Source organism: Myotis lucifugus, unplaced genomic scaffold (assembly GCF_000147115.1).
Source record: "Myotis lucifugus unplaced genomic scaffold, Myoluc2.0 scaffold_58, whole genome shotgun sequence".
Lineage (NCBI taxonomy): Eukaryota > Metazoa > Chordata > Mammalia > Chiroptera > Vespertilionidae > Myotis > Myotis lucifugus.
The window spans coordinates 6030425-6044343 of record NW_005871106.1 but is presented as its reverse complement, the minus strand read 5'-3'; the positions used below and the strand labels follow the sequence as shown (position 1 = coordinate 6044343).

Genomic DNA, 13919 nt, shown 5'->3' with positions numbered 1-13919 from the left:
ACAATTAACCTAGACTGCACAGGGTCATCAGGATCCCTGTCTTTTACTTCCACGTCTTGTCCCACTGGAAGGTCTTCAGGGGCAGTGCATGCATGGAGCTGTCATCACCTATGATCACAATGCCTTCTTCTGGAACCTTCTGAAGGGCCTTCCGGAGGTTCTTGTTGAGGAGGTTTTGCTCTATTCAGAAATATGTCCATAGAGTTTGCTTGGTTTGTTTCACAGGTTTGTTTATAAGCAGATAATGCACCATGAACATTCCTCTTTATTAATGAAAACCTTTCAAACTTTTTTTTGATTAATCCTCATCCGAGGGTATTTTTCCATTGATTTTTAGGGAGAGTGGAAGAGAGAGGGAAAGACAGAGAGAAACATTGATGTGAGAGAAACACATTGATTGGTTGCTTCCTGCACACACCCCGACCAGGGCCCAGGCTGGGGAAGAGCCTGCAACTAAGGTACGTGTGCTTGACCGGAATTGAACCTAGTACCCTTTGGTCTGCAGGCTGATGCTCTATCCACTGAGCCAAACCGGCTAGGGCAACCTTTCGAACTTTTTAACGAGCTTGTTGAAGTCTGCAAAAGCTTCAGCTAAACCCTTCACTGTGAATTTTCTTGGTGGTGGTGGTGGTGGGGGTGGGTGTCTTCTTTTTCTTCTCTTAGTTTCCTTTTCTCTTGCCTCTTCTTCAGTTATGTGTTCCTATTCAGTTCCAATAACTTCTCATTCGTCAATTCCTCAGGAACCACTTCTAGGAGCTCGTCAATGTCACCTTTACCCATACCCAGGTTAGTTATTTGGCATCTCGCCCACAATACTGTTGATTTTTGAAACTTCTTCTTTCTGGGCAAATCCTTTGAAGTCATCAATGAACCTCTTGAGTTTCTACCAAATGCCATTCCTACACTCCTTGCTGACATCACCTGAAGCCCAAGCAAGGTAACTGATGCAGTCATAGATGTTGTAATCCTCCCAGAATTGCATCAGTATCTTCTCAGTGTCTTCCTCAGCTGTAGCAATAGACTGGGCAAAGGTCCTCCTTGGGTCGTAGGCCTTAACAGTTGCTATAACTCCTTGGTCCATTGATTGGAGCAAAGAGGTGGCATTTGGAGTGAGAAACACCACTTTGATATCAGGGGAAAAAACCACCAATAAAAGGAGGATTGTCCAGGAGGATTACCATCAATAAGCAACATCTTGAAAGGTGTGTTATTCTCCAAACAGTACTTCTCCATTTCGCTGGTCTTGCAATTTATTTTATTATTATTATTATTTTTAATCCTCACCCGAGGATATTTTTCCATTGATTTTTTAGAGAGAGTGGAAGAGAGAGGGAGAGACAGAAACATCGATGTGAGAGAAACACATTGATTGATTGCCTTCTGCACGCACCCCGACCAGTGCCCTTGACCTCAGTGGATAGAGTATCAGCCTGCAGACTGAAGGATCCACTGAGCCAAACCAGCCAGGGTTGGTCTTGCAATTCAGGAGGGCATCTTGAAAGAGGAGCTGGGTCATCCATGACCTCTTATTGCTCCTGTAGTGCACACTGCCAGTGTGTGCTCACTGATATACTTGAAGGGTCCGGGGTTCTCACTGTGTCAGATCACAAAGGGCTTTTATTTGTAGCCAGCAACACTGATCCAAAGCAAGACTGCTGTCCTGTCATTAAAGCCTTGAAACCTGGCATTGACTTAGCCTCCTTATGGATGAAGGTCCTTTCAGGCATCCATTTCCAGAACAGGGAGGTTTTATCCATACTGAATATTTGCTCTGGCAGGTAACATTCCTCCACAAACAGCTTATCTGGAGTTTCCAAAACTTCTTCAGCTGCCTTCACATCAGCACTCGTAGACTAAACCCTCACTCTCACGTTATATAATGAATAACGATTCTTGAATTGCTCAAACCACCCAGAACTATCAGGTAGTTCGCCATCATCGTTGGGTCCAACCTTTTCTTTCAAGATCACATACTTTTTGTTTAGGGTGTGATCGTCACGGTGCTGACAGGGACATACTTCTCTGTCTGGTCTTCAATCCAGGTCATTAGAAGTTTCTTCAGGTCTGATATACATCCTTCTCAAATTTCTGTTAGTATCATTCCCTCTAATGAAGTAGGTCCTTTAACAGCTTCCATCACTTTGATATTGTTCTTCAAGATCGTAGCTATGGTGGAATGGAACATGCCTGACTGGCGAGTAATAACCATTGCTTATTTTCCACCTTTTCAGTCCTTGATCACTTTTAATTTCGTTTCCAGGTCAATTACTCAACATGGCCTCTTGCTGGCAACATTAGCAGTGGATATTGTATTCTTAGGGGCCATGATGAGCAAAACAATACGAGATTAAATCAAGCACAAGAGGAATTATGCAATCAAGGGATGAGGTAACATGAGATGTATGAGGCTGCTGCTGGCATAACATGGCATACTATTTTACAGCAAACTTCTTTAATAAGTAGAAATAGTACATCTAATAGAGAGTATAGCATAGTAAATACATAAACCAGTAACATAATTGCACTTTTACACGACTGGTAGTACAGTAGGTTTGTTTACACCAGCATCACCGCAAACCAGCATTATGTGGGTAATGCGTTGTGCTACGGTGTTATGGCAGCAACGACATCACTAGGCGATAGGAAATTTTCAGCTCCATTATAATCTTATGGTACCACTGTCATATAAGCCGTCCACTGTTGACCAAAACATTGTTATGCAGATCATGACTGTACATGCCACGCAAGTAGGAGATGGTTTCTACCCTCAATAAATGTATGTTTACTGGCAAAACGCAACATGCCTAACCATGATGTGAGCTTTAAATAAAAGAACTGGCATAAAAGTTAAACATTTGAAATCATGACACATCATCTCCTTTTTAAGTAAGTCAAGCTTGTTAACTGGAGGGACTTAAACTCACTCAGTATTAATTGAGTACTTACCAAGTGCTGAAGATTGACATTAAGGACAAATATACAACATGCAAACTGTATTCTTGAGAATTTTAACTTTTTAGGTAGAGGACATTTTAAAAACCAGCAGGTAGGTTTTGCAGGTGGTAAGAGCAAGAACTGCTGGGAAGGAGGGGCAGCATATGATGTGCAGACGAAGGTAAGCATGTCACACGGCAGGGAAGCCAGGGTTTTTTTCTTGGGTAGAAATTTCAAACTACGTCTGTGAAAGAAAAATAAGTGTGGGAGGGGCAGAATGTCCTAAAGCCAAGACGGAAGAATGCAGGATGGGTATAGAATGACCAGGAAACTTGTGTGAGAAAGATGACATGTGGCACAGACCTAAGTGGTTAGCAGTGGTTCTCAACCTTCCTAATGCCGCGACCCTTATTACAGTTCCCACAAAAACAATATGTAATTATATATGTGTTTTCCGATGGTCTTAGGCGACCCCTGTGAAAGGATCGTTCAACCCCCAAAGGGGTTGCGACCCACAGGTTGAGAACCGCTGGGTTAGAGAAACAGATTATTAGCCATGCAGAACCAAAAGGACAAATGCCCTCCAAGGGTCCTGCTTGAGTTAACGGCATAATTTTGATTTCCCTCAGAGTGATGAAGTCTGTAGCTTCTATACTGCAAAACATCAATATTTAACGAGTGTCTCATACAATCTTTCTATAGTTTCATAATCAAGTACTCTGGCATTTGTCTAGGCACCAAAATGATTTCTATACAATTTATTTTAATGTAAAATTTTACTTGAAAAATGTTTACTTAGCAATTCAGGCTAGATATTTTCTCTATACTAATAAGATGAACTGTAATGGCATTTTATAATTGATGATTCATCATGAGCTAAAAATATGATTAAAAGATTGCTCGTATGCCACATTGATTGTCTCGGGGGACAAGATCTGGTGCCTGGGGTCAGGAGGAGTAAGAAAGAGACGTTTCACTCTTCTGTGTCTTTTGGATTTTGTGCCATAAACAAATACTTCTTATTCAAACAAATTCACAGACAAAGTTAAAATTCTCAAGAATACAGTTTGCATGTTGTATATTTGTCCTTAATGTCAATCTTCAGCACTTAGTAAGTACTCAATTAATACTGAGTGAGTTTAAGTCCCTCCAGTTAACAAGCTTGACTTACTTAGAAAGGAGATGATGTGTCATGATTTCAACCTTAAAAAAATAAAATTGCTTTGTGTTGTGAGAATGTTATGCACAAAGTTGATTTATTTCAATCTATATGCCACAATAAAGGACAGAATAAAAATAGTATGGAGGTTATTTTCAGAGGTGAAGAAAAAGCTCACACATTCATGGATGACATTCTCATGTAAAAGTCATTATTCTGCCTCTTAAAACCCCAGTGTACCTTTCTCACAAACCACATGTGTCAACTCATTTAAATCTTAATTTGACATAAGTAGCCTACTGCTCCTTCCATCATTTCCCAAGAGAGCCCTGTAAAATTCAAAATGCTTTCTCTCAGAGTCATGTAAAAATGGCAATGATAAGGACACAATGCTCTCATACTAAGGTATTTTTTGATGTCATATTCTTCTGAAGACAGCCACGTGTTCTTATAAGTGAACTTCTACTTTGGTAAACCACGTAATAAACTTTCGATACATCCAAATTTGAGGTGAACCATGACAACGAAAACCTTGACAACACACCTTCAAAGGATTTGAAGTTTCAATAACATCTTATCCAAGAAATTAAGAAAAAATATGTTGCCTTACGTTGTGACCATTCAAAAATATTTTCCATAAGGAAAAAACACTTTAGGGAAGAGGGTTGGCTCAGACTTCTCGGTGTGTTGGTGTAGACGAGAGGTTGCTGCTCTGGCTAATCCTCCAATGATGCTCTTTTTAGTATGTGAAAAGCAGCATCATGGTCCACCCTCTATTTAGTTTTCACTACAGTATTTAGAAATCGTCACAAGAATTGACAAGAGCTTCCCACCTTAAATATTTATTGTGGATAAAATTTATTAGTGTGCTAAAACAAAAGTGTAAATATTTTGATAAAAAAATACAGTCAGTCTCAAAAAAAAAAAAATACAGCCTCAATGGACATTCCTAAAATGCATTCATGAATTACAAAGGGGAAAAGAGAAGAGAAACATGGCAGACAGCACCTCACTAAGTGACCAGAGTTAACGCCCCCAATTCCCTAGGAAGGACACAGGCCATTTCTGTGTTTTTGATGCCAAAGTACTAACCAAATCTAGTCACGATGCATCAGATGAACCACAGTAAGCACATCCCACAAAATAAATGTTTGGTCAATATCATGAAAAAATAAAATAAAGAAAGGCTGAGGTATTGTTCTAGAGTAAAGGGGAAATAGAAATTAAATGTACTACTTGATTCTACATTGGATTACTGCCATGATCATCACCTGAGACTATTTTCACGGGTAGATGAGCTGGATGGAAAGACCTGGTGCCAACTAGTGAAGGGTGTCCTGGGTAGAGCCCAGTCCAGAGCCAAGACGTTCTGGATGGATACATGAGAAGAAACTATAAAGTGGCAACTAATTCATTCATGATACCACCCCATCCAAGCTGCTCCATTAACTTTCATCTGGATTGCTATCTACAGTGATAAACAGATTCCATATTTAATCATCTGGATTTCATCTAAAGGCTTCTCAGACCAGCACAGACCTGGCCTAAGAGGTCTGTGAAGCCTGGCGCCCTCTTGAACCTTCCCCAGCAACCCTTAGCTGGATAGGCACTCTCTATGCTGGCCTTCCTTCTGGTACAACTAAAGTTTCACAGAATTAAATTGAAATTCAAATGGAGAGCAAATGGGAGAGCGAAAGAACAAAAGAGAAATCTGACACCGAAGGACTTTCAAGGATTTGATCTCAAAAAGTACTAGATTTAGTAAATTAGTGCTATGTTTACCATAAAAAATTCTTGGTTTAGCTCTGCTGTTATGATTTTTACAATATATATTTTTTAAGTAAAAGTTAATTTTCTCCAAATGTAGCAAGTAATATGAATATATGTCAGAGATTTGTCTTAGGATCATCAAAATGTCAATCCAAGAGCTATTTAATAATATAAGTGAAATGAATATTTCAGAGCACCAGGTAATAAATGTTACTGAAAATGTATGCATATCCAATAAAAATAGCACTTCAGAAGCAAAGTTATATATTTATATATTAATTTCCTCATTTATATAAGTACTAGAGGCCTGGTGCACAAAAATTTGTGCACTCGGGGGGGGGGGGTCCCTCAGCCCGGCCTATGCCCTCTTGCAGTCTGGGATCCCTCAGAGGATGTCCACTTGCTGGCTTAGGCCCACTCCCTGGGGGATCGGGCCCAAGCTGACAGTCAGACATCCCTCTGGCAGCCTGGCAGCCCTCCGGGGATGTCCACTTACCAGCGGGGAGCAGACCTAAGCTACCTAAGCTGCAGTCGGACATCCTTAGCGCTGCTGAGGAGGCAGGAGAGGCTCCTGCCACCACCGCTGTGCTGGCAGCCATCAGCCTGGCTTGTGGCTGAGCAGAGCTCCCCATGTGGGAGCACACTGACCACCAGGGGACAGCTCCTGCATTGAGCATCTGCCCCCTGGTGGTCAGTATGTGTCATAGTGACCAGTCATTCCCAGTTGTTCTGCTGTTAGGGTCAATTTGCATATTACCCTTTTATTATATAGGATAGAGGCCTGGTGCACAGGTGGGGGCCGGCTGGTTTGCCCTGAAGGGTGTCCTGGATCAGGGTGGGGGTCCTGCTGGGGTGCCTGGCCAGCCTGGTTGAAGAGCTGATGGGTGTTTGCAGGCTGGTCACACTCCCTTCAGGGTGGGGGTCCCCATTGGGGTGCCTGGCCAGCCTGGGTGAGGGGCTGATGGCTGTTTGCAGGCTGGCCACACCCTCTTCAGGGTGGGGGTCCCCACTGGGGTGCCTGGCCAGCCTGGGTGAGGGGCTGATGGCTATTTTCAGGCTGACCACACCCCCTTTAGGGTGGGGGTTCCCCACTGGGGTGCCTGGCCAGTCTGGGTGAGAGGCTGAGGGCCGTTTTCAGGCTGGCCAAGCCCCCCGGCGACAGAAGCTCCCAGCCTCTCCTTTTTTTCTTTCTTTTTTTTAAATTCTGGGATTTATTTACCTTCTATAATTGAAACTTTGTATCTGAGTGGAGCTCAGAGCCGGCCAGGGTGGGCGGGAAGCTTGGCTTCCTCCATCGCCAGGGGCAACCCAAGCCTCCTGCTCGCTCCAGCTCCGTGGCCACAGCCAGCTGAAAGCAGGTATCTGGGGTTTATTTATCTTCTATAATTGAAACTTTGTTGCCTTGAGTGGAGCTCAGAGCCAGCCACAGCAGGTGGGAAGCTTGGCTTCCTCCATCGCCTGGGCAACCAAGCCTCCTGCTTGTTACAGCTCCGTGGCTGCCGGCCACCATCTTGGTTGGGTTAATTTGCAAATAGTTGCTCTGATTGGCTGGTGGGCGTGGCTTAGGGTGTAGCGAAGGTAAGGTCAATTAGCATCTCTGTCTTTTATTAGTGTAGATAGGCTCTTTTATCAACATAATCTCATTTGAAAAGGACAGAGACACAGATGACAACAGAATGTTAGGCTTAAAAACTACCAAAAAAATATTACCTCTGAAAGACCATTATAATTACACTAGAGGCCTGATGCACGAAATTCGTGCAAGGGGCTTGGCCCTCGCAGCCCTATCTTCTTCAGGAAGGTCGTTCGGCTGTCTGGTCTAATTAGCATATTACACTTTTATTATTATAGATTTGCATCTTCAGGTTCCCAATTCTCTTTTATTAATTTTGATTCTGATAACCATTTTTAAGTAGCCTTAACATATCTATATGAAAATACATGTGTGCAAAGGAAATGGTTTCTCAAGTTTATTTTTTAAAATTAATAATATGATTTAACTTAATCAACATGTTCACAAATTAGGTGCTTTGGATTCCATAGAAATCCACTTGAGAGTTACTGTTTCTGAATTTCAGATTAAATATGGAATATGTTTATCATGTGTGAGTTTGTCATGAACAAGAAAGAAAATGTGTGACTGATTAATACACCTTAGTTCTAATTTCTCATTATATGCCAAGAATAACTTTTTCCTACATCAGAACCATATATAAGATGTTTTATGATTACTTTTAGGTGAACACGACAGGGCAAAATTGAGAACATAAATATGTGTTTATAAATGTGTAAATCTGAAGCTGAATGGGCATGCCACTCCTGATTTCAGCTAGGACCTTGTGGTTTGGGGTGACGTGATTACGCATTACATAAAATGTCACAGGGTGCTGGAGGACATCCCACAGCTCTAGCTGGCTGAAGCATTGCTTTGGCGCTACCTATCCTCCTGACCCCCACATCATCCCCTTTATTCCCCCTCCAAGCCATCCAATCAATTAAAGACACAGTTCAGTGAAAAACAGTGGGCTCTGCTGTGCCAGATACCTTATCTCTTTTTCTAGCCATTTTGCTACCCCTGAATCCTTTTTAAAAATTCTAGAGATCTCACTGGCTACATTGGAATGCTTATCAGAAACAATAATCCCATTATAGGATGCAAATAAAAGCTAAAAAAAAGTAATTCTTATTTGCCATCCCAATCCAGAGCCCACAGGACAACAGTGTTGTGCTGAAGAGAAGGGCAGGGCTGAGCAGGTGCACGCTGCCCGAACTTCAGTAAGAGCAGGGCAGGACCTACCTATTGTACCTGCTGGTTTCTGCAACAGCTTCCCTTGGAAGAGAGGATTCTGAGAATGAAAAATGTCTCAAGACCACCATGCCAGGCAGTAAAAACTTTGAAATACTGCTATTGATGGATACACATACACAGCACAAACATATGCTTTTTTTTAGCACAACTGTAACAAAAATGATTTTCTGAGAAATTTAAATATATTTTTCTATGAAACATGCTTGATCTACTTGCCAAACAATATTATAAAGAAATGTTTATTCCAAAACAAGAGAAAACTAATATTCATATCATCCTTTTAAAGCAATACTACCATCCAAGTGATTAGGAAAGCAGTCCTAAATCTGCAGATGTAAAATGAACTACATTTTCCTATCATGTAGTAAACGTTCAGAAGTAATCCACGTTATTATTTACAGCATGCATTCTCTTCTCATTTGATCTGAAGGACACATCTCTTAAAAGTAAACTGAATTCTGTTCTAATTTTCCCTCAGAGGCAATCACATATCAGAGAGTACTTCTCTCTACTTGTGGAATTTCTACTTACTTATTCTCTTGGAAACTGTTAATTTAGAAATACAGATAAGAAAAAGTTCTATAGGTTTTTCTTAAAGGTATGCTGTCTTCCTGGTTATCAATCTCACCAATACATTCATAAAAGCATTTTTTATAATTGTATTGTTTTTAATATTTTTAACCAATGTTAATATTTTGATACAGAGGAAAACATTTCTTTTAAGCAGAGCTAGATTTTTGAAGTTAACCATGAATTAATGTTAATATTGATTCTCAGTAAGCCATTTCATTAAAAATGGTTCTGCCCTGGCCGGTGCGGCTCCATTGATTGGAGCCTCATCCTATACACCAAAAGGCTGTGGGTTCGATTCCTGGTCACGGCACATACCTAGGTTGAAGGCTTGCTCCCCCGTCGGGGCTCGTAAGGGAGGTAACCAGTTGATGTTTCTCTCTCACATCGATGTTTTTTGTCTCTCTCTCCCCCTGTCTCCCTGTCTCTGTTTCTCTCTAAAAATCAGTAAACATATCTTCAGGTGAGGTAAAAAAAAAAAAAAAAGGTTCCATCTTGCATCACTTAAATTATTTCAGGAAGGATTTACATACCTGGGAATATTCAAAGTCAGTGATAGGGGCTATACTCTTGATGTAGTCTGATCGAAATTGATTTTCTGGGTTGGCCAGTGGAACTGGAGGTATTATAGTACTCATCGCCGAAATAATTGTCTAAAACGAAATAAAGAACAATATATTTGTGGATGAATGTAACACAGGCTCCATGTATGATAAGCTAATGTATAATTTCTGTCTACTTAGTTGTAGAGAGCAGAGTACTTAACTTTTCTAGCAAACAACCATTAAGTAAAAGTCCTTACCACGATAGCATCTTTAACATTTTTCCGGATGTCCAGGATTTTCTGCTTCTTTTCCCTGTATTAAAAGAGAATTGTTATTAATTTAATTTGTCATCAGCACTGATTTGATTGAATTGGGTGGAACTTTAAATTTCCAGCTGCAGCCCCTGGCTAGACTGGTTTTCCTAGAGGTCAACACCAACCCCAAGAACAACAGTTTTTATCGGCAAAGTTTTTATCTGGGAAAGGAAAACATGCCCCTTTTCTAGTTTGTACTCTAAACAAACTTGGATGCACACAATACAATCTATAGCTTTACACAACCACACATGTCGCACAAAACATGGCAAGCTTGTCATGAACACTGCATATAAAAACTATACAGCTACACCTGCAAATATATTTGATTTGAATCTATCCATGTGTTGATAGGTATGAATTAAAATAGATGCAGACAAATGATATAGAGAAAAGTATAGATTGACATGTTGGTTAAGTGTGTTCAGAGCAGTACCAAGAATGCAGATCAATACCTCAAGAATGCTTAATAAATCATATTTTGTTAAGCAAGTTATTTTTTTTACCTAGAGAAAGGATTTACCTAAATATACCAAATTCAACAATACACTCTTACACTGAGTGGCCAGATTATTATGATCACCCCATCAGTACTTCATTGACACTTCCAAAAATACCGAATATTGAAAACTTCCTAAGCAAATACTCCCAAGGTTTTATTATTATTATTATTATTATTTGCATAACTAATTTACTTCATTGTACTGATGGGGTGGTCATAATAATCTGGCCACTCAGTGTGTATATTTTTCTCCCTAAAAGGTGTATTCGAAGCAAAACCGAAATTGATCATTTCTTACTCGGGATTAAATCCATTGACGTGCAGGATCCTCATTTGTTTGACGATAGTGCTTTTCCCAGACTCACCAGCCCCTGCAAAACAAACAGAAAGAATGCTGAGATCTGTAGCCGGATGCCCTTGCCATCGTTCACACCAACCCACACTGAGCAATTATCCTCTCCAAGGCAGGCATTTTCAAGTCCAGGCCAGCGCTGGGCTGGCCGAGCCGGCCGGTCGCGGGCTGTGCGCTCCGGGCCTGGCCGCCGCCGCCCCTCCCGCCTTACCCAGTAGAAGCAGGCGGTGGGTCGCTTTGTAAGCCAGGCGCTCCTTCTGCAACTGCTTCTCGATCTTTTTGTTGGCCTCGCGCCTTTCCTTTTCATCGACGCCCTGGTCTTCTGTTGTCTTGCTGTTGCCCAAACAGCCCATGCCTGCCCGCTCGACTGGACGTCAGGCACGGTTAGGAATTTGCCCCCAAAGCAATTAGGGAGCAGTGGATGTGCGTGGATTTTGCGGTGGCCTCTCTTCCCAGCTGCTGAAAGAGATGGCCCGGTCTCTCGGTGTGTCCGGATCGGAACCGGCGGTCTGCTCCCTCCCCGCTGCCCACCGCAAACTCCTAACCAGAAAGGATGCAGGGAAGACGCACGGAGTCCGACGCCTGTGGGGATGGTTTCGTTTTGGACGCGTGGCAGTGAACGGGTTAAAGATAACTATCCAGGACGATCTGCTGGGTAAACGGCACACAGGGAACGGAGAAAGGGGCACGGACCGCCGGGCTCCGCGGGAGCAGCCGGGTGGCTCGCCCAGGTTCCCTCGCCCAGCTCCGCTGAGCTCAGCCTCCGGACGGGACCCCCGAGGGCCGTGTGCTCAGCCCTGCGCACCCGCAGGCTGGTGGCCGCGCGCAGCGGGAGGGACGGAGTGCGCTGCGAGACCCCGCAGGGCGACTGTGCGCACCAACCCGCCACGCCGCCCCTGGGGGCACAGGGACCCGTGCTGCCTCGCGGTTTGAGCTCCTCCGCGCAGGGAAGGGAGGCTGGCCCGCGGGAGGGAAGGGGAGGGGAGGGCGGCAGGTAGGCTGGCCCGGGGTATGGGAGGGACGCTAGCGCTCACGGTGCTGCAGGGGCGGGAGCTGACCTCTCAGGGCCCGGCCGTGGGAGGCTCACCCTCGTGGGGTCCCGACCGCTGCCAGGTGGCTGTCTCGCACCCCGAGCCCAGGAGAGTGGGTGGACGAGCGCGCGCTCCCCTCAGACACTTCAGATGCCGCCTGCTCATAGGCAGGGAGGCCGCGGGATCATGCATATTCTATCAGGGAGGAGGATCTGCGAGGGCTCCCCGGGCACCGCCTTTGTTCCCCGCACTTTCTAGACGATTCCTGCACACCCACGCCGCCCCCCTGCCTCTCGTCCTTAGCCCCAGCCCCCGGCGCTCCTCGGCAGTCCTCTCATAGCTGTACTCCTTTCTAGAGGGCACTCTGGCCTCCAACTTGGCATTGTAGCCAAGGACCAAAGGAGGGCAGGAGGCAGGCTGTGTCCTCATGGACTGTGACGGTGAGATAGGCCCCTCCACTCCTGCTACAGCAGCTCCAGGGGCGCCAGCGCTCTGCACTAGCCTGGCTGCACTGGGGGGAGGAGGAAAAAGAGGTGACTGGGTGCTGTGGAGACCACTGCCCTGTGCGTTGCTGTTGCAAGCTGATGGCCTCCAGGCTCCAGGGGCCGGGGCACTGCACAGGATTCTTTCACTGCCTTCGATAGAGGGGGGTGGGGGTGGGAGTGGGGCACCCTGCCAGGCTGCCCCTGCGCCCAGGGGCATGGCAGTCTTCACCTGTCAATGTGTCCCCTCCCCTCTGAGCTCCCCTCTTTCTTCAAACTCTTTCCTATTGTCTTGTTCCCTTCAAGTGCACAAATACCTTCAACTCTGTCCCATGTAAAACCAACAGCACCTCCTTCATTGCAAGTCGCTGGTTAGTTCCACCACTTTCCTCCTGCCCACCACTGCCAAGAGTTAAAAGGGAATGTGCGGCCCTTGTCCGCCTCACCTGTTCATACCTCAGCCTCTGGCGGCCCACCCCCCTGCACTGGAAATACTCTCACCATGGTCACTCGTGGTGTCCCAGGGGCTAAACATCACCCGTGAACTTTGGTTTTTGAGTTTGTGTTTTAAAGTGTGGAACTCTTCGTGAATTTGCGAGTCATCCCTGCGCTGGGTCCATGCTAATCTTCTCTGTCGTCATGAACTTTGGTCTTGACTTCCTTGGACCTCTCTGTGGGGCTGGCTCTGTCTGTCCTTGAGAAGCTCCTGTCCTCCCGCTCCCACCAGATGGTCTTTTTGATTTCCCGCCTGCCCTGGGGCTGGTGAATCTCCGCTCCTCCACGGGGTGGAGGCACCTTGGACCCACAACAGCCTCTGCCCCCTGGTGGGGCTGACTGCATCCTGCATACTGTGTTCACACAGCTCTATGTCCACATCAGCTCTCCAGCCCAGCTCACACCCTGACTGTCCAACCAGAACCTGGAAGTCATTCCTGACTCATTTTCCTTCTTGTCAGCCCAAGTAGGATCTTGTTGATCTGTGTCCTGAATATCTGTCCTATCCCTTCCACCCCATCTGCCACTGCCATGGTCTTAGGTCCCTAATCTAACCTGGATTTCGGCAGAAGGTGAGAAAAGGTATATAAAAATAGCATAGTGTAGTGGAATGTTTATAAGGACTTGTCAGCTTTTTAAATGCCAAGATTTATATGAATTGTTAGTGGGAAGAGAAGGGGACAAAACAAATCTCATGAAAACTCTTATAGGGAGAATTAAGTTAGAACCCAGAAGCCACACTTTTAAGGCAGCCTGATATTTAGTTTCCCTATAAATATAGAAAAATTTTTTCCACCTGTTAAAAATTAGGAATTAGGGTTAAATGTAACTTTTTATATGTTGAATTTTATATGATTACATGAACAGACCTAATAGAACAGGTCTGCACTATACGACCTACAGTGTGTCCTAAAATATAGCCTGCTAAACACTCTAAAATATAAAAGCAATGTCCT

The 13919-nt window shown here is 44.2% G+C and overlaps 1 protein-coding gene and 1 pseudogene across 1 annotated transcript in view; both read right to left on the bottom strand.

The window, feature by feature from the left end:
• GNAL (G protein subunit alpha L) overlaps positions 1 to 11418 on the bottom strand; it is a 73141-nt gene extending 61723 nt beyond the window's left edge. The window contains exons 1-4 of the mRNA XM_023754260.1: positions 11167 to 11418; positions 10902 to 10974; positions 10045 to 10099; positions 9776 to 9895 (exon numbers count right to left, since the gene is read on the bottom strand). Of these exons, the coding sequence (XP_023610028.1) occupies positions 9776 to 9895; positions 10045 to 10099; positions 10902 to 10974; positions 11167 to 11308 (390 nt within the window). The 5' untranslated portion in view covers positions 11309 to 11418. The remainder of the gene's footprint in view (positions 1 to 9775; positions 9896 to 10044; positions 10100 to 10901; positions 10975 to 11166) is intronic.
• Positions 11419 to 13036: 1618 nt separating this feature from the next.
• On the bottom strand, positions 13037 to 13106 carry LOC111826162 (annotated as a pseudogene).
• Positions 13107 to 13919: the final 813 nt, after the last annotated feature.